This window comes from Schistocerca nitens, chromosome 5 (assembly GCF_023898315.1).
Source record: "Schistocerca nitens isolate TAMUIC-IGC-003100 chromosome 5, iqSchNite1.1, whole genome shotgun sequence".
NCBI lineage: Eukaryota > Metazoa > Arthropoda > Insecta > Orthoptera > Acrididae > Schistocerca > Schistocerca nitens.
Window position 1 is genome coordinate 374,311,080 of NC_064618.1, and position 26,854 is coordinate 374,337,933.

Here is a 26,854-nt window from a genome sequence, read left to right on the forward strand (position 1 = left end):
TGTTAATGAAATATCTTGCGATTGTACACGTTGGGGGAGGGGGTGGGGGACAGAAGAAGAGGCAAAAGAGAGATACTTGTTTTATCAAATAATTTTTTTTTATCTTATAAAGTTTCTCCTTTCAGTTGCAAGAGGGGAATATTTATCTTTTCTAATGTGCATGTTTAAAAAAGTTTAAGCTAAGCTGTATTTTCGATGTATGAAGCTATTTTGTTTCCTGTTTAGAATTCCTTTCGTTGAAAACGACTGTAATCTAATGACTGGCAGCAGTTGTACATTTACACATGTAAATTAGTTCACATTTCCAGTGACGATGTCAAACGAACATAAATAAATAAATAAAAGAAACGAGTTCATTGTAAGGGGTTGGGGTAAGTTCTGATAACAAAATGGATCAAGTAAATATAGTTTCTTGAATATAAAATTTCCGAAGTTTGCAATGGGGCAAAGCATCTTCTCATATTAATCTACGTTTGTTTTGGACAGGATTCAGTAATACAGAACTATGATCTTCATTTGTAGCTTTACGATAGTAAGAAAATCTTTCATCTAAATAAAACTGCAGAATCCAAAAGAATGCCAAACAGTTTGTCCAAAAATAAGAGATTTATAGTGATAAGCACGCCCAGGCGTTTCTGCCTGCAATAGACCTGGCGTTCGCCGTGCCTAGCTGACGTGACGTCACGAACAAGCGCCGAGGCCTTCCTTTGAGTCGGTGTTGGTCTAACTGGTTGAAGCTGTTGTGTTATGACTTTCACAGCGCTTGGCAGCGCCTGTGAAGATAAGCAGTGAGCTAGACTGCCGTGAAGCACTTCCCGCTGCCGGCTGTCGGGGAATCACACAGCGCAAGTGCGACCGCTGACTGCTTTGCCGCGCCTATATATGCGACTTAAGAGACTGGACAATGCAGAACGAAGGTCGCTTAGCAGCAGTGGCCACCGGGAATGTCTTTCGCCATGGCTAGCGCTTCCATCGCCACGGCTGTCTTCATCGTGGCTATAGCTGTCGTAACCACCAGCTGTGACGACTGGCGTGAGTATAATGGTGTTTCATAATGGTATTTGTTCCAGCATTAACGGCACAAGGCGTGAGGTCACGACGTGTGTTGTGTACCCGCGGATCTACATCCGAACGACATCAAATTCGGCCATTCTTGTATTGATTGCAAGTGTTTGGTGACTTCAAAATCGATTTTGACGCTGGATCGTTTTTTCAGTGGTGCGGAGGTGTTGTTTCACATGTAAACAAAAACTGTAACGTACTGCCAGTACGCTTAGCAAACGGTAATTTGAGCAGTTAGTAAGGATAAGAGCGGAGATCTGTATTTGCAGCTTGACTGCTAGAACTACTACAGAAACATATCTATAGTGGTACTAATGGTCAGCTGTGACGTAAAGGTAAAAAATAATACAATCATTGCAGTTTTCATAATTCAGTTTATACTTTCATTTTTTCCGCTTTTATGTTACATTTATTTTTGTTTGACTGCAAAATAAAAAATCTTATCTTCCAGATTCAGTTAAAATCGGAACATATTTGTTGTGATTTCTGCTCAACCCACATGTCATTAAAATTTTAAGTATCTTATTCGATTCAGTTATGTAAATGTGCTATTTGATTAACATTAATTACAAAAACGAAACGTAAAATGGAGTACAAGTAAAAAGGAAGTACAACCCATGTGGGTTTCGAACCCGTGATACTTGTATCGGTTACACTGATTTTCAGTTGTTAGACGGCAGACGCTCTTAGGGAAGAAACCGCATGCACTGATACATTACATACGAGCTGGGTCTTTTAAACTTTAAATAAGCACTTCGCAATGTTGAATAATAACACAGGCTAGCGAAAAATATTTTTTGAAACCTTTTTTTTTTTGCTTTGATAGCTGATCTTCCTAGATTTTTATGAGCTGGATCCAAATCTAGCCTTTTTTTTTTTGTATCACCCATAGTTTTCGAGCAATATGCTTTTTACTATATAATATAAAAATCCTATGGTATACGGTAAACGGGGAAACTAGTGAAACGCTTTGTTACAACATAAGCATGGTCTGTATTTACAGTAAGCTACTTAAAACAATGATATGTGTAAACAGAGATTTCACTTGTCAGCTGGAATTGGTTTGTGTTTTGTTTCTCTTTTTTCTTTGAAGCTTCTTGTATGGCTTTTTCTACTATGAGTCGCTTGCTGAACTTCTCGGTGAAGTGACCAACAGTAGACCCCCATCATGTTGGTGTTCCAGCGGCCTTGGTAGCGTTTTACCGTCACTTTAAATCCTGGTGAAAACGCTCTCCTTGCTCCTCACTAATATCTCCCATATTGTTCAGGAAGTGATCAAGGTGATTCTTCAAAAAGTGAACTTTCAGGTTCATTAAACATCCTAAAGTTTTAAACTTCTTTAACATTGTAGCTATAATAGAAACATATTCTCGATCTTTTTCATTTCCTAAGAACTTTGTAGCAACTTGCTTGAATGATACCCATGCTTCTTTCTCATATAAGGTCATTGTGGATTCAAAGTTAACATCAAACATCAATATTCTAATGTCAGATCCGACAAAGACGTCTTCTTTTAGTTTAGCTTCTGAAAGATGTGGAAACTTTTGGCAGAGATAATTAAAACGTGATCCAACTTTAGGCAAAGCCTTTACAAACTGTTTCATTAGGTCTAACTTTATATGTAGAGGCAGTAGGAGTACGTTTTTTGAATCTACAAGGTTTTTGAGTAGAATGTTCTTCTCACCAGGATTTAAAGACTCCCTCACAGGCCACTACTTTCTGCACCAGTGTTGATCTCTAGCCCTACTGTCCCATTCACACAAGAAACATGGAAATTTGGTAAAGACACCTTGCTGACCAAGGAGCATGCATGTTGCTTTTAGATCGCCACATATCATCCATCCTTGAGCAGAATAGCTTATTTTTTCAGCACTATTTCCAGGTTTTCATAGCTTTCTTTCATATGTGCAGAATGTCCAACAGGTATAAATGCATACATGTTACGATTGTGTAATAAAACAGCCTTTAAACTAGTTTTGGATGAATCAATAAACAGCCTCCAGTCCTCCTTTTTGTATTCGGTACCAAATTCATTCATCAGACTGGGAATGTCTGAGCAGTGTACTAAATCACCTTATTATTGAAAAAACTTCGAAAATTGCTGATCTCTCTTTCTATACATGTATATGCCAATAAGTTCTTTTCTTTTAATCTAGAGCAAAGAAATTCAACTTTTTCTTTCGTTAAGGCCAAGTCTCTAACCAAATCGTTAAGCTCGGTCAGAGTAAACAATTTGGGCTCTAGACTTTTTGCATGACAATGGAATTCATCATCATCTGGTTCACCTAAATCACACTGTACATCAGACAATACTTCTGTTGGAATAGAATAAAAATCATCTGGCAGTTCAGGAACCGGCAAATCTACACTATGCCCTACTGGTCGGATGGTGGACAGAAGGTTAGGGTAGCTTATTACCTTCTTGTTTTTTGAATTATGACCAGTAATATCAACACTGCAAAAAGTAGCAATCATCGGAATGATTTCTTGGCTCCCTCCATATCATAAAACAGCAAATCTAAAGGCTTTTTCTCCTTTTTGGACCATTTCCTCAATTCTTCAACACACACATAACATACCTGATGTGGCACCCAAGATTTATCTTGAACACCAAGTTTAGATCAAAAGTATGATGGATAAACCTTTTTCACAGAGTCTGTAATGTTTCTTTGATGTTTTTTAATCACAAATTCACCGCAGATATAACAAAAACTGTCAGCAGAGTTTTTACAACCATGATTAGACATTGTAATGAGCACATGTATAGGAAACGGGAAAGTGAGGTTAGGTTGACAGTAAACAAAACACCCTCTTTTAACACAAAAATAAAATCGACATTTTTTGCCAGCAAATGTTTATCAGCAGTGCTACCAACATCATCTACATTCATTACACCTCCTTTTTAAATTATTTAAACTATATAAAAGCTGTTAAATTCTTTAAAAAATCGCTTAATTTAATAAATTCAACTGTAAAATGTGAAGAAATGGTGGGTGATACAGTTTTTTAAGTATCATATTTAGATTTACCACCCTAAAAAAAAAAAGAGTAAGGTATTTTCAGCAAAATGTTTTTCCATTGTTGGCCTGTGTAATACTTCTGTTTGAAAGTACTTCTAATGGCCATTAAACAATTAAATAGTTTGTTAAAACAAAACGAAAGTGCTTCTGAAACACGATAAATAAATGTTTCCAGTATCAATGAAGTAAGTTTAAAAATAGTTCCTGTCTGTTACTGTGGCCGAAAATCTTTCATAAGTTAAGGGAGGCAACTTGTGCCTGGGAAACAGCTTGTTGAAGTTCAGATCTTCGTTTAAGACGTGGAAACGTACTAAATGTGAAAGTCTATGGTAATTCCTCAGCATAGGTTGTCTCTTATCATTGTGTGTTTTCGCAATTAGGAAAATTGAATTACCACTTATCCCAGCAGACTCAGTTTTTATACTTAGCAAATTTCGTTACAATTTTACCAGCAATAATATCACCGAATGTGAACAGTCAATACATCACTACTCCACTCTTTCCAAAATCTCTCCGATACTGTCCGAAAAACTACAGCACTCCGTTTATAAAAAAATATAGTTTCTTCATTATCTCGGAGCACGATGTTATGCGCATTGGCCGTACAACAAAAGACTCTCCACTTGATGTACAGTCAGTTGTCGGAGATCTTGAACTGTTACTGCAGTACACTATCTGATAAAATGTCACCATGTGCCCCTACGTAATGTAGGATTGGCCAAGAAGATATCAAGAGAGGCGCCCCCGCCGATATAAAAGGAAGCGGGGAGTGTAGTATTGTCGGTAGAGAAGCGGTAACAGCAGAATTGGTCTGTTAGGAGACCTCAGTGACCCTGAACGTAGACAAGTCATTGGACGTTACCTCAGTAACGAATCCATCACCGACCTTTCAACCTTTCTAAAGCTGCCCAAGTCGGCTGCTGGTGATATGACTGTGAAGTGTAAATGGGGAGGAACAAACACAGATAAATCAAGATCAGGCGTACTTCATGCAATGACGAACAGGGACCGTCGAGCAAACACGTGTGACTTTGAAAGTTTTAACAGCAGCGTAGCTGGTGCAATGATTGCGCTTAGGAAGTTAAAGAGAACTTTGTACAATGGTCAAGCAGCTCGTCATAAGCCAAACGTTTCTCTATTCTGTGTGAAACGACGATTGAGATGAAGTACAGAGCGACACCGATGGACAGTGAATGACTGGAAACGAGTGATTTGGAGTGATGAATCAAGCTATACCCTGTGGAAATCCGATGGAAGAGTTTGAACTGGGCGAATTTCTGGAGCACGTTAGGTGCCATCATGCACAGTGCCAGTAGTGAAGCGTGGAGGAAAAATGATTCAAATGGCTCCCAGCACTATGGGACCTAACATCTGAGGTCATCAGTCCCCTAGACTTAGAACTACTTTAACCTAACTAACCTAAGGACATCACACACATCCATGCCCGAGGCAGGATTCGAACCTGCGACCGTAGCAGCAGCGCGGTTTCGGAGCAAGCGTAGAGGAGGTGGAGTTACAGTATTGGGGTGTTTACCGTGCTTAAGTAGTGGTCCACTTATTGCACTTCAGGAAACAGTACATTCTGGAGCACATGAACACATTTTACAGCCGAGTAAACTAAACTGTGTTCAGGAGAGCAACAGTCTGGAGACGATGACTGTTTGTTCCAGCATGAAAATGCAGCCTGTCATAAAGCAGTGACTTTGAGTCAGAGGTTTGTGGACAACAACATTTCTGAAACGAACTGATATGTCCACAGTGCTGCAGACGTGAACCCAATAGAATTGCTGTGGAACGAGTCACAACGTCGGCTTCGCTCCATGCCCAAGCGTCCAACATCACTGGTTTCAGCTCTTGAGGAAGAATGGGCTGCCATTCCTCCACAGACAATCAAAAACCTCACAAAAAGTGTTTCCAGCAGAGTTCAAGCTGTCATAAAGGCGAATGATGAACACACCTCACGTTAATGTCCGTCGATAGGTTCAAATGGTTCAAATGGCTCTGAGCACTATGGGACTTACCATCTGAGGTCATCAGTCCCTAGAATTTAGAACTGCTTAAACCTAACTAACCTAAGGCCATCACACACATCCATGCCCAAGGCAGGATTCGAACCCGCGACCGTAGCAGTCGCGCGGTTCCAGACTGAAGCGCCTAGAACCGCTCGGCCACAGCGGCCGGCGTCGATAGGTGTCCGGATAGTTTTGATCATAAAGCGTATTTGAAATGTTTGTGTTAGTGAGAAACGCTGTATACATTGTGTTCCAAATACTTGAGGCCGGCCGCGGTGGTCTAGCGGTTCTGGCGCTGCAGTCCGGAACCGCGGGACTGCTACGGTCGCAGGTTCGAATCCTGCCTCGGGCATGGGTGTGTGTGATGTCCTTAGGTTAGTTAGGTTTAAGTAGTTCTAAGTTCTAGGGGACTTATGACCTAAGATGTTGAGTCCCATAGTGCTCAGAGCCAAATACTTGAGCTCAAAATGATGCCAACGGCAAACTAAGTATTTCCAAATAAAAATAATGTTTCAGTTGATGACAGGACTCGAGTGACCAATGAGTTTGGTGTATTTGTTTGTTGACTTATTGCGGTTCTATATCGGTGGGGTTACATAACAAAAAAACAGCACTGAAGACTGCGTGCATTCACAGTAGAGTTTAGCACTGTTTGCAGTTGTTGAACATGGCGTGTTCTCGTTACAGGAACTTATAGATACGCAATTAATGTATTGTGCAGCTGAATTTATTTATAAGGAGGTTGACTGTGTTGTTACCACCGGATTATAATTACATGACATATTTCTCAGGATTCGTAAGCAGTGGGTCCCTGTGGTACAGAATACGCGAACACCAAGAAGTAAGTTTAAACAGTTTATTAACAAAAGACTAATTATAAAATACGCACGCTACGCGCACCCATCATTACTGCGTCTGACATCCTAACACCGACTAATGACGGTCGTATCGAAAGGCTCCATGGTGAGCTAAGAAAAGAGACATAGTCGCGCCCGAGGCCGCGCTAGTTATACGGCGCGTTGCGAACGGCGGCCAGTGGCTTACTCTCTTGTAGCGTACTGCGGACAGACGCACGTCTACTGACCAAGCAAATTGTCAGCATTCCAAGATAGGTCAGCTGGCGAGCGCGTGTTACGTACTGTACGGCTACGTGCAACCCGTAGACCCTTACATCACTCTCCCCAGAGAAAAAGTCAACCATAGGTGGCTTGGCTCAAAACGACCTCCTGTGCGTTATGAATCTATTTCGCCATTCGTGGCATGAGAAGGCATTGCAACATGTATTTCATTTCCAGACAAAGTAACGTTCGGTACAGAGAAGCGAGCTTTCAGGATGACAATTTCATACATGATAACTGTGGTGTCACAGCCAGACACCACACGTGCTAGGTGGTAGCTTAAATCGGCCGCGGTCCTGTAGTACATGTCGGACCCGCGTGTCGCCACTGTGTGATCGCAAACCTAGCGCCACCACAAGGCAGGTCTCGAGAGACTGACTCGAACTCAGCCCCAGTTGTATGGACGACAGAGCTAGCGACTAGACGTACTAAGCCTTTCTCTCTCATTAGCCGAGAGACAGAATAGCCTTCAGCTAAGTTAATGGCTACGAACTAGCAAGGCGCCATTAGCCTTACAGTGATTGTAATTAGAGTCTCACTTGTGTTCACCATAGAGATGTACAAGAAGAAATTAAAGATAAGTATATGAGAAGCTCCGTTCTTTTCTTCATAGCATTAATTACGTATCCTGTTCCAGTACTTCACGCCCGTCTGCGTTAGTCTCGCGTGCCCTTTAAGCCACCTCTATCTACAAGGTGTTGGCCCAGCTGCCGACACATCAATAACTGCTGTTGACAAAAGACAGATTAACAAAAGCAATAAAAACACAATACTGACAATCAAGTATGAATTAACATTACTGGATGAATCGAAGGACTTAATACTATTTGCTGCTTCAATGAAGTTTGACTCATTATTGGAAGAAATTACATTTTCATGGATATCCTAAATTAAATCATTGTCTTCAGAAAAACTTGATAAGGAATGCTTTCCATATGTTAATATGTATGAATCATTGTAATAAACAGATAACATTATCGTTAGTGGCCAATGTCCAGTTGCATGAAATGTAGTTGGCAATACACTAGCCATATCAAATAGTTCACATGATAAATCACAATGTGTGGTATTCAAGATTAATTCACTATTATTCAATTTGAGTGTAAAGGGTAGCTCAGGTGTATTATAATTTTTACTTGTAAATGTTGAGAGGCACCCACATGCCTTGCTCATACTGTGGCATCAAGCAGTCAGGCCTGCAGGATGAGTGGTCTGCCAAGCGAGTGGATTCATTCTTATTTATCGAGTAACATGAACTCTCGTACTCACAATTAAGTTACAAATTATCCTCCTGTATGAATAATACGCAACGGAAACGCACATCTGACTATCAGTAATTTACAGAACTCTGACTTTTCACTACGCACTGACAATACCACATTTTCTTTCTTTTTTTTATTTAACGGCTTTTATCAACACGTGGCCATCTCACTGAATATGAGTGGCGCACACATTATAAATTCTGGATATCATGACAACATACAATTCGAAAGAAAAGGGCACCAATCTTTTTCTTTTCACTATCTTATTTATTCCGATAAATTCTATAATCTAAACACACAAATTCTATAACCTACAACAATAACACATGAGAAATTCCTCCCAGTGGGCATGGCTTTACATTGGTGAATCTCTCTCTTATGGTCTCGTAATTATTTAACGCTACAGTGCACTTTCTGGATAGGATGGTTGATCTTTTATTATTTCTCACACTTCGACTCTCACAATCATCATCACGAAACTTTCCTCCAGACCGAGCAGTACAAAAGGAACACGCATAACCCACTACCTCTGAAACTACCATGCTACTCTCCCATGCAAACCACACATACTTAAATTACATGACATACACCACACTACAGCATGAAATACAACACAGGGAATAGTCACAACATTATCACTTTCAGCTTTCCCACTTCAATTAATATTTATCCCAGTTTCACACGACACTGCCCCACTTCGTAATTCTACTTTCCTACTATGAACTCTGGAGATATATGCACGTCTTCCTGTGCAATGCAAGCCAAGTGGCGTTGCTGGATAGACGGCTGACTCACCTTGTTTCTCTCTCAGAGTATTATAGTTTGAATCAAGCGTCAAACGGAAACATACCTCGCAAATTAATATTAAGAACATATTCATCACACACACGAGTCCTCAACTGATACCATGGACGAGTACTTCTCTTTATCCTTTGTCTCATACACAGATTGAGACTCACACGGTACTCACCACGTGGAAGTACTCGCCTCTAATTTCAAGTCCTGCACACGCTATTTCTTGAATATTTCAACTTATAGTACAAACGCTAGTAATTCAGCTTAACTTAAGCACACGGAAGTATTTCAACTTATTGCTACACGTGGTTTCATTGTGACCGTTGGTCACTTTCGAAGATTACTACGATCCCATTAATATTACCTGCCTGACATTTAATTCTCCCCACAAAAGTTCCTGAAATAGAGAAATTATTATTTCAAACTACTCTTAAATATTCCACATGCATACCATGTCTCCACTCTTTTGTCTTTACGGAGCACACCTAAGACAGGTCTTAACAGCACAAGATCCAGCGGCAGAGTGCCGAAACATGGCCGTTCTTCAGGTCCTCTCGCACCTCTGCAGAAGTGGGGGAGCACCTTGCTACCGTATTGGTCAGCCACATTTCAGGCGCTCAAAGCTCAGGTAAATTTCATCTCTTTGGTCCCACCAAAGGTGGCCAAAGGATCGTCTCAAAGATGATCATATATTCACATTCACTATCTGCAGTTAGCAGACGACCATACATTCATTCATTTCACAGATCTCACCAAACTGGATGTAAGGATTTATTTTGTGGGAGTGCACATGTGATCAATTAAATAAATAAATTGTCATTCTTTCCCACACTGGTATCCGGCTTCGCTGTATTAACTGAAATTGAGTTATTATTAGAAAAAATGTGTTGTTCTGACAAAAATAATGAAGTATGTTGTACCTATTTTCAATGTCGGGCTGTACTGTACCCTTTCAATGTGACATCAAGGGTGGAGTTAAATGAGAAAATTATACCTTCAGAACTTCTTTTAAGAAATGGATGATAAAGATGCGTTAAAATTCTAGGGCAGTCATCTCTTGGGGGATGATTCATAAACAATTCTTTCTCACAGCTGTACACTCTACTATCTAAGAATACTGCCGATTCAGGGGAAATTAACTTATGACTACGTTTGCACATATGCAATTCGTTTTCATTTAGGGACACAAAATATCTTCGATCGTTGCTGATCAGTAGACACAAAATATCTTCGATCCTTGCTGATCAGTAGATAATCATTTAGTGCGTACTTTACATGAATACCTGCCTGTCTCCATTTCACAGGGTAAGTATAAATCTTATACATTTCAAAACTGTGCTTTGATGTAGCAATGGGTATAGAAACAATAGCAGTTAATTCATCTTCAATCATTAAATTGTATGTGGTGGTTAACTTGTAGTAAGCATATAAATTGCAGGAGTTAACAGGGTAAATCATAGTTTGCATCTAGCTTTCGTTCAATTGATAGTAGGATCTGTAAAAATTTTTCTGGATGTAGTAGTACACTGCTCAAACAATCATTTGAATTACTTCATAAGGCTGTTCTTAAGTTAAGGGCATCAATTCTTAACAAATGAGTCTTTAAATCTAAGTGTGCACTCACAGCATTTAATCCTTGGCATAGTTCTTGGATATTTGCGTTCGTTTCATTACGAATTACATGGAAATGTGAGATAAATTGCGTTAAAATCTGTTCAATGAAAACTGTGTGGTTAGTAATGGTGCTTTGCATGTTCTTTAATACGATAATTTCATTAGAGAGGTTAGTTGAATTGGGACTGGACTGTTATTCAAGAGCTAATATTTTGCGTTTAACTTCCAGTACATCTCGACTAGTTAAAGTACCAAATACAGTACAAAGGATACTCCCTCCAAAATCAAACTAGGCACGTTCACGCCTAATTAAAGTTTTGTGTGGCAAAAGCTTGTTTCTCTATCCTTTGTGTAATTTAAAACTCAGTAGTCTTGGTCACCCTTACTGAGAACAAGAACAATGCCAGAATGCTTACCAGTGACAAAAGCTGTTAAAGTGTTGGTTTCCTATCGTTATTTTCAGTTAAGAAATAACATGGGGATATTATATCCAACGGATCGCAAATTTTGCCCATATTTCTTACGATTGTAATACACATTCAGATGTAGAATATGATGCACAAGTACGATGTGCTGCTGATGCGTTTTTTATGAATCAGGGTTCATAGTTTTACGAGTCTATTGGATACCATAAGAGAGGACCAACCGTTGAGTAGCTGCGTAATCGCAACCGGTTTCTAATTTCCTGGAGCGATTGCAGAGTTCTTCTACATTATTGCACGGCCAGGGACAAATATCACATCGTGAAGACTGCATTATTATTCCCTCCCTGTTTCAGTCGACAGCTGCGGTATTCGTACATATATTTAAGTACGCGTGTTTTGCATGAAATATTATCCTTTTTAATGTTAATGAGACGTGTTTTGCACTTTTATTATTAAAAATCAAATGTGCGTGTCAATATATGGCATTCGTAAAACATGCTTGATCCTAGTGCGTCCGTCCTATGTTTTTCATGCTTTTACGAAAAATGCCATCGCAAATGCTGTCAGCCTACGAATGATGACAAAGAAGCCAAATGATTTCACTGTGATAACATTAATACGTGTATGAATCTATCGATAAATGTTTTATTTCATCACAATCCCTTGTTATAGCTCGATTTATATCTCGCCATGAATGTACCACTATAATAACACTATCATTATTGTTCCTCTGAGGAGAATCACGAATCGTTGTAGTGTTACAAATGTTTGGTATGAAGAGTGGTAAAAACATGACGAGACTGGAAAGCAGCCTGGCAGATTTCGAGTCTGCCGCCTTTAAGACAACGGAGAAACGACGTTGCTCTACGGCTAGCTCTCTCGTATAGTACTCAACAGGCTCTTTGACCTTTTAACTCCGATTCCTCGGAAACTTTGGGCAAGCCCATCGTAGTAAATTACTAGTTTACTGTGTACAACAGTCATGCGAAAAATGAGCAAAATCCGTGACGTGTTGCATGTATGAACGCTTGTAACAGATGGGTTAATCCTAAGGAAAAGTGCTGCTGTCAGTTATTACCCGAGTATTATCTAGAATAATGGTTGTCAACCTTTCTGAGACCATTACCCTTGTATGCAATCAGATATTAGCTAGTATCCCCCCCCCCCCCCCACCTCTCCCTCCCTTCTGCTCACCATATCACCACTACTACTAACTATCAACGTAAGCGCCTAACTAATCTTCCATTGAACAGTTCCATTTGTAAATGATGAAAGTGTCTGCAGCAGTTTTATTAAACCATGAACTAGTGAGTCAATGAGACAGTTAGTACTTATTATTTCTAACACCGCTCTTTTATAGAAGGATGAAACAATTTTCAGTGCATCGCGTTTACTACAACAACTCAGTCTCGGAAAAGAAAGATAGCTGTCGACATCGAGGATAGACACTTGTAATATAACATGCTTGCTGTGCACTACTTCCCTCCCTAGCGAAACTTGCTTCACCCACAGCCTGCACCTCCACTGAAAATCAACCATGTTAAAGTACGTGAACTAGTAGCTTGAAAATCACTTTGATTGCTGGACTCCTTACTTCTGAATTGGCAAAAATTGGACAACGTCAGGCTGTGAGTGCTTTGGGTCTGAAGAACGAAGAGAAAAGAATGTCTAACAATCGAAACTGGCACCAAATTAGTACTCCAGAGGCTGAAGTCTTTGAGGCGGTCAACTTCTTGTGTCTTACTGAACGCGGATCAGTTTATGGGCGCGCAGACAAAGCAGGATGTTGTGGTCACCAGTCGGTGATAACATGGAGCAGCAGGTCGTTACATCAGGCGCGCGCGACCAGGGGAACCACGGCAGGGCCTTTCGACACACGTGTTTACAAACAGCTTCTGGTAGCGATACCGCGTCGAGCGGATAGGGGACCGACAGGCCGCAGCACTCAGCGCTACGTCGGGAGCGCTAATGTTCGAAAAAATATCCAAACTAGAGTTCTAGAACTACTATAGACTGCTATAATTAAGGGTAAACAGCGGTAGTTTTTCCTAGTAGCTTTGGTAAGTTAAGATCGTAACTGCGTTACCTGTACATTGTGTTGCATACCTATCGGGCGTTAACTCATTTCGATCGCTTTGTTTACGTAAACGATCAGTGTCTTACTTAATTCTCCTAGATACTGGAAGCGGTGATTGTCTAGAAACTGTATGTGGGTATACTGTATAAAGGGCTGCATAACCTAAGGTTCAAAATGTTTCAAATGGCTCTGAGCACTATGGGACTTAACTTCTGAGGTCATCAGCCCCCTAGAACTTAAAACTACTTAAACCTAACTAACCTAAGGACAGCACACACATCCATGCCCGAGGCAGGATTCGAACCTGCGACCGTATCGGTCGCGCGGTTCCAGACTGTAGCGCCTAGAACCGTTCGGCCACTCCGGCTGGCCGCATAACCTAAGGAACTTTTTTGGTCTACATAGTTATCCTCCTGTCTGTTACTTAAAAATAAACATAAATTATAGTAAAATTAAAAGTTATTGTTTAATACAGGTTTCATTGGAAAACTGTTGATATGTACTGAAAAACAGAGGACAGTTGTAGTAAAACTTAAAAAATTACAGATTTCTCATATACTGCTAGTAAATGTCATTTCCTCATAATGATAAAATTAAAAAAAAAATCCAAAACAAAAAATATCAGACATCGCTTAATTACTTTATGGAGGTTATATAAAACAAGTTTCTGTTATTGCTAAGCAGCTTTCGCGTTTATCAATTGTAGCAGGAAACACTTGCCTTTTGATCATGATGAAAATGTTCTATTGACTACAAAACAACAATTTCGTTGGTTTTTTTGTGTTTGTACATGTAAACTGTACTTGTATCTAAAGTAACTGCTTTGGTTACATTAAAGTGTATACGTTATGCGAGCAGATAATATTTTCTACTTATAAAATGCAATTAATATATTGAAAGGATACTAAATACACAAACAGTGCACTAACAAAGAACGATGTACGGTTCTAATTAAGTGCAAAGCAATTAAACAAACAGAAACCAGTTACTGTCTCATACATTCATTTATGTTTCTTTCGCTAACAATGCTACCGACACTACCAGTAACCCTATCATTACTATGTCATTCATGTGTTGCACCGCCGCGCGGAGTAGCAACGGGGTCTGGGGGGGGGGGGGGGGGGCTTGCCACGGTTCGCGCCATTGCCCCCGTCGGAGGTTCGAGTCCTCCCTCTGGCATGGGTGTGTGTGCTATCCTCAGTGTAAGATAGTTTAAGTTAGATTAAGTAGTGTGTAAGCCTGGGGACCGATGACCTCAGCAGTTTGGTCCCATAGGAACTTACCACTACGATGTGCTGCACCACATCTCCCGTACCGTACTTCTGGTAGAGCGCAGTTCTAAACCAAGGAGTATGGACTTCGCGAATCCTAATTCACAGGACTTTAAGAACGGAACACCAAATTGGAAACATATCGCTATCCGGGATGCTAAATAAATTCAGTTTATCGCCCGGAAATTCTGTTCATAGATCACCGTGGTACAATGTAAGCATTCCAGATCTTTTTGCTTGCACTCCAACATTTTCTTCTTTCTAAACTGGTAATTTGTCGTTACTCAGAGTATGCGGCGATTGGCGGTAAAGTTCACAAACGTTATCAGAATTTACGACAAGCAATCGAATTTATTATTCATACTCGTACATCGATGGTGCACGTTTTTATATGTTGTTACATTTAAAAAGCGCGAATACTACCACACCTTCAGTTTAATAAGTCGTGGTCGCAAAATACTGACATGAACTGTTTACAGAAGAATGGAAAAGTTGATAGAAACCGTCCTAGGGAAGGTCAGTTTGGGTAATTCTCTCAGGGACGGCAAATGATATAGAAGAGCAGATGAATAGTGCGGTTAGTGTCTTGAAAAGTGTTTATTAAAGTGAACATCAACAATGGTAATAGAATATACTGGAGGCGAATTAAATCAGACGATACTGTGGGAATCAGATTAGGAAAGAGAAATTAAAAGTAGTTGATGAATTTAGCAATTTGGACAGCAAAATAAACGGTAAAGGCTTAAGTTGAGAGGATATAATATCCAGAATAGCAATAGCAAGAAAAACAATTCTGCAAAGGAGAAATTTTTTAACATCTAATATAAATTTAAGTGTCAGAAAGTCTTTTCTGAAGATATTTGTCTTTAGTGTAATCTCGTGTGGTACTGAAACGTACTTGATAAGATGTTCAGGCAAGAGGAGAAAAGAAACTCTTGAAATGAGGTGCTACAGAAGAATGCTGTCTATTAGACTGGTAGGTCGAATAACTAATGAGGTGGTACTGAATCGAAATGGGGCAAAAAGCGTGGGGGGGGGGGGGGGGAATTGTAAAGTGTGTGCTAGGCATGAATACAGTAAGCAGGTTCAAACGCATGGAGGTTGCAGTAATTAAAAGGAACCTGCCTCTCCTTGTCCCAAGAAATTTTTAACGTTGTTCTTATTGTCAGTCACGGAAATTAATTCCCATATCGTAACGGCAAATATAATGCCGTATGAGTATAAGTACTACATCTTAAGTCTGACTACAACTACTGCCAGAAAACCGGCCAGAGTGGCCGAGCGGATCTAGGCACTACAGTCTGGAACCGCGCGACCGCTACGGTCGCAGGTTCGAATCCTGCCTCGGGCATGGATGTGTGTGACGTCCTTAGGTTAGTTAGGTTTAAGTAGTTCTAAATTCTAGGGGGCTGATGACCTCAGATGTTAAGTCCCATAGTTCTCAGAGCCATTTGAACCATTTTGTTCTTCAGACCAATCGTGAACAAGTGGGGCCCGGTGACATGACGCATTGCCATTCATAAAAATTCCATCTTTGTTTGCGAACAAGAAGTCCATAAATGGCTACAAATGGTCTCAAAGTAGTCGAACATAACCGTTTCCAGTCAATAATAGGTTTCACTACATGTAAACACCGCCCACACCCTCATGCAGTCACCGCCAGCTTGCACAGTGCCTTGTTGACAACTTGAGTACGTGGCCTCGTTTGGTTGGCGCCACACTGCAATCCCAACACCAGCTCTTACCAACTGAAATCGGGGTTTAACTGACCAGGCCATGGTTTTCCAGTCATTTAGGGTCCCACCGGCATTGTCACGAGCCCAGTAGAGGTGATGTCGGGCTGTTAGCAAAGGCACCCGCATCGGTCGCTGCTGCCATAGCCCATTAACGCCATCTTTCGCTGCACTGTCCTAATGGATACGTTCGCCGCACGTCTCACATTGACTTCTGCGGTCAGATCACTCAGTGTTGCTTGTCGATTAGCACTGACAACTCTACGGAAACGCCGTTGCTCTCGGTCGTGAAGTGAAGGCCGTCGGCCACTGCGTTGTCCGTTGTGAGATGTAATGCCTGAAATCTAGTATTCTCGGCACTATCTTTGACACTGTGGATCACGCAACATTGAAAAAAATGGTTCAAATGGCTCTGAGCACTATGGGACTCAACTGCTGTGGTCATCAGTCCCCTAGAACTTAGAACTACTTAAACCTAACTAACCTAAGGACAGCACACAACACCCAGCCATCACGAGGCAGAGAAAATCCCTGACCCCGTCGGGAATCGAACCCGGGAACCCGGGCGTGGGAAGCGAGAACACTACCGCACGACCACGAGATGCGGGCACGCAACATTGAACTTCCTAACAGTTTCCAAGTTGGAATGTCGCAGCGTCTATAATCCGTTCAACATAAGAATAAACCTGATGTAAACAAACACAAATGCGATGAGTGGTCAGAAGCCGTAGCACATGTACACTGGTGTTGTTACGCTCTTTGAAATAGGTCCTACTTGTGTACTAGATATCTTATTACTAAGTTACGTTAAGTAAAACATTAAGATATTCAAATGTATTAACAGCCATCACCGTTTTTCTTAATCACGCTTTAGTTACGTAGTTTTTATTTCAAAAACCATGTGCAGTCGCAGCCTCTGCAGTTTTGTGCTCTGATTGTCGCGCTGTTAATGCGCAGTATGAAAATGGCTGGGCTGCTTTCTGTTCCGTAGTGGAACACACAAAAATGGCTCTGAGCACTATGGGACTTAACGTCTGAGGTCATCAGTCCCTTAGAACTTAGAACTACTTAAACCTAACTAACCTAAGGACATCACACACATCCATGCCCGAGGCAGGATTCGAACCTGCGATCGTAGCGGTCGCGCGGTTCCAGACTGAAGCGCCTAGAACCACTCGGCCACACTGGCCGGCTGGACACACACTTGGAATATGTTATAAAGTGCCGAGAAGTAGGCTGTTCTTAATGTTTTTCATAAATTTATGGATATAACGGGCTTTGAAGTTTTCCTTCAATACTCTCTAACGTTACACACAGCTTAATGCAGAAAAATTACCCTGTGGTTTAGGTCAGGAATTTTCATCATTCTTGTATTTAATTACAATAGTACGTTAGCTAAAAACGATAAGTGTTTGCGGTTTTCGTCTAGTCCTCTATGGAGCTATGTAACGTAGTTTGTAACGATTCCAACATCGAATGTTTAGTGCAGTCAGTAGCATACGAATCTAACATCGAACATTTAGCGAGCCGGCACGGTAGCTCAGCGTGTTCGGTCAGAGGGTTACGTGCCCCCTGTAATAAAAAAAAAAGAAAAACTGAGTCAATCGATCAACAACGAACAGAAATGGATATCTTACAACGTCCGCCCCGAGCAGATGAACGAACAAAAGCGAACAAAATGAGATTAAAAAAAAAGCGCAGTCGGTAGCGTACTGGTGTTCCATGCGGTTGTTCGCGCTTAGGTGCGAATCACGCAGTTGGCTTTTTTTTCTCGTTCAATTTTAAATACCTAGAGCCCGTAACTATAAAACTCATCATCATTTTTTATGAATATTGCACGTCTTCTGGTTTCTAATTCCATACTGGACGCGAAATTCCTGTTTCCATTTCAAATGCAAATTCTTAATTATCGTTGTTTTATGAAAGACTGTTAATAAAAGTTGATAAAATTAAGAAAACATAACAATTTAATTTTTAAGGCTAAAACGAAAACTGAATCCTCTTTATTTGGACTATGTCCATCGTTTTATACCCCAGAGGTATGCCGGCCAGTGTGGTCGTGCGGTTCTAGGCGCTTCAGTCTGGAACAGCGTGACCGCTATGGTCGCAGGTTCGAATCCTGCCTCGGGCATGGATGTGTGTGATGTCCTTAGGTTAGTTAGGTTTAAGTAGTTCTAAGTTCTAGGGGACTGATGACCACAGATGTTAAGTCCCATAGTCCTCAGAGCCATTTGAACCATTTGAACTCAGAGGTAGGTAAGTATCGTAGAAACGTGAAAAACATTTTCACAGCATCGGGCACATCATAGAAATGCTGTATTTTTACATTTGCTACTGTACCATTACTATATGAACCCAACAGAACTGATGTGGAGCGAAGCTGCGGGATTTGGCCCGAGGAGTAACAAGACTGTTAAGCTGCCAGCCGTACTGGAACTAACGTACGCAGCTTTCTCACAAGTCACTGTCGAACGCTGTCGGGATATAGAAGGGCTGGTCATAAGAGAAGAGAAAATGCTGCGCTTGGTTGGCTTCGTAGATTCTGTTGTTGTTAGGCTCGTTATCAGCGTAGCAGGTGACACTTCCAGAACTGAAATGTATTTCTCGAATTCGGATAAGGAAGGAGTTAAGAGATTACCAGACGACTGACTGTAAGTAATACCTTCAGTGGCTTCAATATTTAACTATACGATGAAATCCTTCAATACTCTCTTACGTTACACACAGCTTATGCAGAAAAATTATCCTGTGGTTTAGGTCAGGAATTTTCATCATTCTTGTATTTAATTACAATAATACGTTAGCTAAAAACGGTAAGTGTTGCGGTTTTCGTCTAGTCGTCTAAGGAGCGTATTGTGGGAGATTGGCATTGTATAATTTCATTCTACTTAAAAATTAAATGACATTCGAACCTGTATTGCTCCCCTGCTCGTCTCTTTGTGTGTGAACTGCTGGCCAAGTCACTGCAGGCTAGCTGTACCAGCTGACAGGCCAGTGCCGTCCAAGTTAAATTCGCTGGTAAAGCTGTTGTCCCGTATTATCGCTAAGTCGATGTGCGCGTAACGCACTGCACAAAACGTACCGTTATTATCGTGCTTCACAGTACTCCAGACAGCGTGGCAGAAGTCCCACGTGAAACGGAAATCCAATGAGGTTCCAGCAAACGCGTAAGAATACATAGTGCAATGTTTACATCAGGTTTATTCTAATGATGAACGGATTATAGTGCCAACTACCACTCCGCGTTCAAAGTCTGTTAGTTTCCGTCTTGCGAGCATAATCGCTTCGGAAACGTTTTCAAACGAATCACCTGAGTTTAAATGACAGCTCCACTAATGCACTGCCGTTTTATATCTTGTGTTCCGATACAACCGCCATCTGTAAATGTGCACATCGCTATCCCACGACTTTTGTCACGTCAGTGTAACTTAACTAGCTGCGACAAAGGATAACCTCTGCTACAATGTGTAACTTCGTAACAGCCACACGTGTTATATGGGGAAATGCTGACGGTACTGGTTCCGTAAAGGCACAACTTTCGCTTTGTTTCTTCGGACAAAAAGCAACAGCACTTAACAGCTCACCATGGTGTGGAATTTTGGTTACGTGGCAATGCATTGTGCCTACAAGATGTGTAGGGAGACACTGACACGCTATGTTTACGTGATACGTAACATCCGGGCGGCAAAAACCGAATTTCGGAAACAATTTTCGTTGTTGTGTTTATATGTTAAAGTCTGAAGCGCTTTTGCTAGAGCGATTTACCGAATGTCAATTTTTTGACAAATGTCCTGTTGTAAATCATGTGCTCCAGTTTCTGATTTATTCAGTACAATTAAACACTGGAGATAGACAACTTCGTGCTTGATCTGATATGCCAGTTTCGCTTTCATTGCACAAAGAGTCAGTCCGTTCAAGTTGAGCCAAAAATTTTTAAAGCCAAGACGTCATCCAAACGGTTCTACTTCTACATGGGAGAAGGTTAGTTAATGGTACAGAAAAGAAGTCGTACAAAAATTTAAGAAAGTGTATAGTTGTGTTTATACCCACATAAACCGCCTAAACTTAAGATATTTAAGACTGCAGTCACACACCACACACACACACACACACACACACACACACACACACACACACACACACACACACACACACACACAGAAATATCTAAATGTAGTTGCAATTAAAGAATATTTACTGTTAGTAGTTCTAAAGGTAAGAAAAACTTTCCCCAAAATATAATTAACAGATGTTTCTTACGTTTTAATATCACTGGGAATGTGAGTTTCGATTGATGTACGAAGTCCGTACGTTATGCATTCGCCTGAACGCGAAACCCGCAAATGCATTTTATTAAGTGAGAAAATAATCAGTTTATAGTCCATTAATTCATATTAAGTACCTATGAGGGTATTCTAGGACTTAGTGGTGGAAGAATGCTCAAAATAAAGATCATCATCCCATCTCATCTCTACGACAGTAACAAGTATCTGAAAAATCGAGTATCCGACAAAACAGGCCTTCGTAAGTATGGTATCAATTTTGGAGTAGAAAGCTTCCAAACTCCTTACCCATGTTTACGTTTCAAGCTCCATTTGTCAACCAAGATACAGTAGATCTGCATTGCCTGCCTACACTGTGAAGCCTTTCACCTAACGGAAATTTGTTAGTTTAAAACGGCTACTTACCGAGTAACAATTTCCGTCCACACGCACATTTGTCCATTTGCAGCCGGGTCTATTCACATCATTCAAGTAGGCGACAGCGGAACAAAACTGTTGGTTTCAGCTCTATTGACAGCTACCTGGTAATCAGACACCATACACATTTCGCAAAGTTGAAAGACATCTGACCAATGCCAACGATAATTATGCTATCTACAAAGAATAATTATCTCTGAAGTGGAAGAATTTCTGTGAACTAGAAGAGCCTATGAATATGTTTTAATACTTGGAGTAGCATACATGACCACTGTAAGCCATTTGTAGTGAATTAACTACGCCTGTGATCGTTTTGGTTTATATACTGTTTCCAGAACTTAGCTGAAAACTGTCTCACAACGCTACCTGCAAGAAGATCGTATAATCTACACATTCGCTACATCCTGAATAACTGCTTAAGTTCTCTTCACGGGCTACCAAGTCTCTCTAAGCTACGACGGTTGCTAAGAATTTAAAAAATTTACTCAGACCGTACGCTCATGGTTTTCCACTTATTTTTGTGTTACATGTACTCAATATACATCAAAAGATGCTCATCTCCAAATAGTAAAAAAATTAAAAAACTATTTTCTATACAAAGAAAAATAATTATGTGCTGAGAAGTATTCATACTGTCTACATTATTAGATTTTGCTCTGCTTATAATATTTAGTATGGAGCTCTTTTGATAGCAATAGAAAGCTGCGATTAGAATTCGCCCGAACAATCATAAACAAAACTAGAGGTTTCGGTTAAAACACAACGTATTTGGTTCCGATGAGTGCCAGTGGGTTTTGCAGCTGCAGAGCCATCTGGGGGATGCTGAACTAGTCGTTGGGGAGTGATTTTAAATGCAGACTGTTGTATAAATATTTTAGGAAATGTGATTTGAAAAAGTGTACAGTAGCTTGGAGATGAGAAACAGATTTTATTCCAGTAAATTAAAGGCTGTAAATATAAAGCACGTAAAAAACGTATTGTTTGTTCTGAACGTTATTGGGATCCCTTGCTTTTCCGATATATTTCTAATTCTATATGCTATTTTATTATTGTATGATGGTGTGTACCATCTGTTTCTTTTTTCTGCTGGAGTGTGGTCCGCTGTGTTTTGCATTAAGGTGAAATAACATTCGCATATTTGTGTTTTTACGCTAACACGGACCGATGGAAGAGTTTCAAAATAAAATGATTGGAATAAAATTAGTCCCTAATGAGCCGTTGGGGACCACAGACTGCTTATACTAAAATACTCAGAAAATGTACCCGAACAATGTCTGTGGAGTTCGGAATCACACTGTTTATATTTGAAGTGTCTGCTACACACAGGACGTTCTCAGCGTGATTCTAATACGAGATGGCGAGAACAAACTGCAGAATATCTTGCAAGATAAAAGTAAAAAGCCGTTTCACAGTAGTACGTTTAAAACATTTTTTCATCTTTCACTGCTTCTTTTAAGTGGGTAGGTCGGAGTACAGGAGGATTTCAGTCATTAGCTTTTAGTCTCTTTCTTGCTGAAATAACGTAGCCTGAGGAAAAGTTTGTGTGTGTGTGAATGAATGATATCTCTCGATGTTTCAGCGTTCAGCACTAACGTCGCCTGCGAGAACGACGACGGCTTCCCACCCGTGTGCATCGAACCGTGTGCACGAAGAGGCTTCGAACTGGCGCGCTGCGTCAACAGGGAGTGCCGATGCAACACGGACGGTCAGTCGAGAACGTTTTTTCCCCTAGGTTTCAATTTTTACAGTCATAAAGCCATCTCCAGCGTATGAAAAATACTTGTACACTCACAGTACCACAAACTCAAGCTGTCTCTTTGCCAAACGCATTATTTCATTCATAGATCTACATGGCGAGTATGCCATAAAGTACTTGTACAACAATTGCTATGTTCATGATGTCTCGTACAAAGAAAACGCGTACAAGTCTTAAAAACAAGTGTGTCTCCTCTTCCTCCCCCTCCTTTCTCTTCTTCTTCTTCTTCTTTCCTTACGGCCTTTGTAGGCTCAAATGGTTGAAATGGCTCTGAGCACTATGGGACTTAACATCTGAGGTCATCACTCCCCTAGAACTTAGAATTACTTAAACCTAACTAACCTAAGGACATCACACACATCCATGCCCGAGGCAGGATTCGAACCTGCGACCGTATCGGTCGCGCGGTTCCAGAATGAAGCGCCTAGAACCACTCGGCCACGCCTGTGTAGGACCACGTGTACCCCTTTCATGGATGCATTTTCTTCTTCTCCCGCAGAAGCTGTTTATCCTTTCTTTTTTTTCTCTCGGGCTTTTCTTTCAAGGTCTTCAGCACTCCCTTCTCATGTCTGTTGCACTGGTGACGCTCTACCTTTTCCCGTATCCTTCTCTGTTATGGAATTCTTTCACTTCCACTTTGTTTGCGAGTTCGCACCACTCATTCTGGAGTGCAACAAATCACTTGGTCCTGTCTTTCCTCTTGCCCTAGCCGTTGGTTCCTATACCATTTTTAGTCATTCTATCCATATTAATCCTGATAACACGCCCCGCAAAACTTGCTGATTTCTCCTAATATTATCTTCGTGCTCAGGACCCACTAGTTTTCTCACTTCTTTCTCTAGTTGGTCCGCACCATTTCTTTCTAGTATTATCGTCTACGCCGATTATACCCTCCTGGAAATTGAAATAAGAACACCGTGAATTCATTGTCCCAGGAAGGGGAAACTTTATTGACACATTCCTGGGGTCAGATACATCACATGATCACACTGACAGAACCACAGGCACATAGACACAGGCAACAGAGCATGCACAATGTCGGCACTAGTACAGTGTATATCCACCTTTCGCAGCAATGCAGGCTGCTATTCTCCCATGGAGACGATCGTAGAGATGCTGGATGTAGTCCTGTGGAACGGCTTGCCATGCCATTTCCACCTGGCGCCTCAGTTGGACCAGCGTTCGTGCTGGACGTGCAGACCGCGTGAGACGACGCTTCATCCAGTCCCAAACATGCTCAATGGGGGACAGATCCGGAGATCTTGCTGGCCAGGGTAGTTGACTTACACCTTCTAGAGCACGTTGGGTGGCACGGGATACATGCGGACGTGCATTGTCCTGTTGGAACAGCAAGTTCCCTTGCCGGTATAGGAATGGTAGAACGATGGGTTCGATGACGGTTTGGATGTACCGTGCACTATTCAGTGTCCCCTCGACGATCACCAGTGGTGTACGGCCAGTGTAGGAGATCGCTCCCCACACCATGATGCCGGGTGTTGGCCCTGTGTGCCTCGGTCGTATGCAGTCCTGATTGTGGCGCTCACCTGCACGGCGCCAAACACGCATACGACCATCATTGGCACCAAGGCAGAAGCGACTCTCATCGCTGAAGACGACACGTCTCCATTCGTCCCTCCATTCACGCCTGTCGCGACACCACTGGAGGCGGGCTGCACGATGTTGGGGCGTGAGCGGAAGACGGCCTAACGGTGTGCGGGACCGTAGCCCAGCTTCATGGAGACGGTTGCGAATGGTCCTCGCCGATACCCCAGGAGCAACAGTGTCCCTAATTTGCTGGGATGTGGCGGTGCGGTCCCCTACGGCACTGCGTAGGATCCTACGGTCTTGGCGTGCATCCGTGCGTCGCTGCGGTCCGGTCCCAGGTCGACGGGCACGTGCACCTTCCGCCGACCACTGGCGACAACATCGATGTACTGTGGAGACCTCACGCCCTACGTGTTGAGCAATTCGGCGGTACGTCCACCCGGCCTCCCGCATGCCCACTATACGCCCTCGCTCAAAGTCCGTCAACTGCACATACGGTTCACGTCCACGCTGTCGCGGCATGCTACCAGTGTTGAAGACTGCGATGGAGCTCCGTATGCCACGGCAAACTGGCTGACACTGACGGCGGCGGTGCACAAATGCTGCGCAGCTAGCGCCATTCGACGGCCAACACCGCGGTTCCTGGTGTGTCCGCTGTGCCGTGCGTGTGATCATTGCTTGCACAGCCCTCTCGCAGTGTCCGGAGCAAGTATGGTGGATCTGACACACCGGTGTCAATGTGTTCTTTTTTCCATTTCCAGGAGTGTAGTACTGCATTCCTCGCCGTTCTCTTGTAGTGTATTATCTTTGCATCCGTAGAAATATTTTTTTATTGCATGTATCTTTGGTCCTACAGAAGGCTGACCTCATCTTCGTCATTTTGTTTATTTTTCCTGCATTGATCCTGTTTATTACTGTTATAAGTTCTCGCAGGTATTTGTATTTGTCCACCTTTTGATAGGTGTCTTCTGGTGTTGTCCTATTCTAGGCGATCCTCAGTTCCACTCTCCTGGCTATTTTCTTAGATTGTCGAATTGTTTCTTTATATCTGTTTCCGTCTCACTATCGTTATGCCCCCCGCAAAGTCCAGGCAGTCCGCTTGAACTCTATTGACTTTCTGTCTCCGGCTTGCGTCTTTGGTGTATCCATTTCCACGCTTATTGCCTTGCGCTGTCTGATCACTTCATCCAGCGCTTTGTTGAACAAAACCGGTGACTCTCTCCCTGTATGACACAGGTGTTAATCTAAAAGCTATTCACATAGTGCTCCTCTGAGTCTTACCCTTACTATCGTCTTAGCATCTCATTTTCATGAAATATCAGCTATAAAACAATAACGCAGTAAACTAAAGTTAAACTAAAGTTTACCAAGTATCTCAGCTGTAGGTTACATGTGAACTGTCAGATCTCTACTACCACCGCCGCAAGTAAGTCTGGCGACAATCTGAAGAACTTGATCTTTGCTGTTTCCAGGACCAGTATCACATTGAAATATGTGTGGTATGTTTGTTTAGCATTCCACTGTATGGGATCTACGCAAATGTATAGCGCACTACATGACCGCCCCACCCATTGTCCCAGTGGTTTCTTGATGATCCCTTCAAAGATGCTACAAAGTCTAAAAAAGGGACCTTATGGGCAGGCGCTCTTATGGCATTTGAAAATGAGTGCGTCAGCATCAACTTCTTAAACCAATACGATGCTATTTAAAAAATCGCCTTTGATCATTAGAAGGTTTCCGACCACAGTTAACTATAAAACAAATTAAATATTTCAACAAAATGCCGGTAGTTAAATTGTTAGCGTGGAAGTCCAAGAGTCGTGAAGTCATTGGTTCCGTTATCCCCAACACAAACATTAAAATGTAGCTTACCTGCCTACCTTGCTCTCACATACATAAAACACATGCCCAGTGTAGACAGAAAGTGAAGAACACGATCGTGATTCTCGTTTTTCTGTGTCTGTCAACAGCCGTGGACACGAATGAGCCGTGTTCTGCCAGCGACGGCTACCCATCTCCCTGCCGTGGTTTCTGCATGAAGCTGCTCAACTACTCCAGGGCCAGCTGCATCAACGACAGGTGTCGCTGTCTGCCCTGATTCACTTTTACAGCTGTAACCTGCGTGTGCAATGTATCTTTCACATTCTAAAATAAAACATTTCGTACCTTGAACGTATGTTTCCTGTGTGACACTCGTCTCCCTAATCAATTTAGTGGTGTCTGGGAATTCGGAAAATGAACTAGATAACGGCGTACAGAGTTATAGAGCGTTTTATTTGTTCACAAATACCGCATTCATATCTTCCATCAAGAATCCATTCTATTGTTTTTCTGAATGTGTATACCTCTAGTTTCCTGGAATCGGCTACGCACTCAATATCCACAGAACTTTCAGCTGTCATCTGTTTATTCTAACAGAAATATATTCTCTTATAGCTGCATTTTTCATTTAATTTTAATGTTT

The 26,854-nt window shown here is 41.7% G+C and overlaps 2 protein-coding genes across 2 annotated transcripts in view; one reads left to right on the plus strand and one right to left on the minus strand.

Annotated features, from left to right (window-relative positions):
• Nucleotides 1–26,854, minus strand: part of LOC126260462 (dual specificity calcium/calmodulin-dependent 3',5'-cyclic nucleotide phosphodiesterase 1-like) — a 620,495-nt gene that overhangs the window by 456,153 nt on the left and 137,488 nt on the right. The gene's annotated exons all lie outside the window — the stretch shown is intronic.
• LOC126260045 (uncharacterized) lies at nt 891–26,562 on the plus strand. Its single transcript, XM_049957228.1, has 3 exons — nt 891–1,032; nt 22,669–22,794; nt 26,361–26,562. Exons 1-3 carry the CDS (start codon nt 945–947, stop codon nt 26,486–26,488), a joined length of 342 nt encoding a protein of 113 aa, XP_049813185.1. The 5' UTR covers nt 891–944; the 3' UTR covers nt 26,489–26,562.

Excerpts from the sequence above, each read along its gene's own strand:
- LOC126260045 (XM_049957228.1), top strand. The coding sequence starts at position 945 with ATGTCTTTCGCCATGGCTAGCGCTTCCATCGCCACGGCTGTCTTCATC. Across the intron at positions 1,033-22,668 it reads CACCAGCTGTGACGACTGGC|CGTTCAGCACTAACGTCGCC; the intron begins GTGAGTATAATG and ends TCGATGTTTCAG. Across the intron at positions 22,795-26,360 it reads GTGCCGATGCAACACGGACG|CCGTGGACACGAATGAGCCG; the intron begins GTCAGTCGAGAA and ends GTCTGTCAACAG.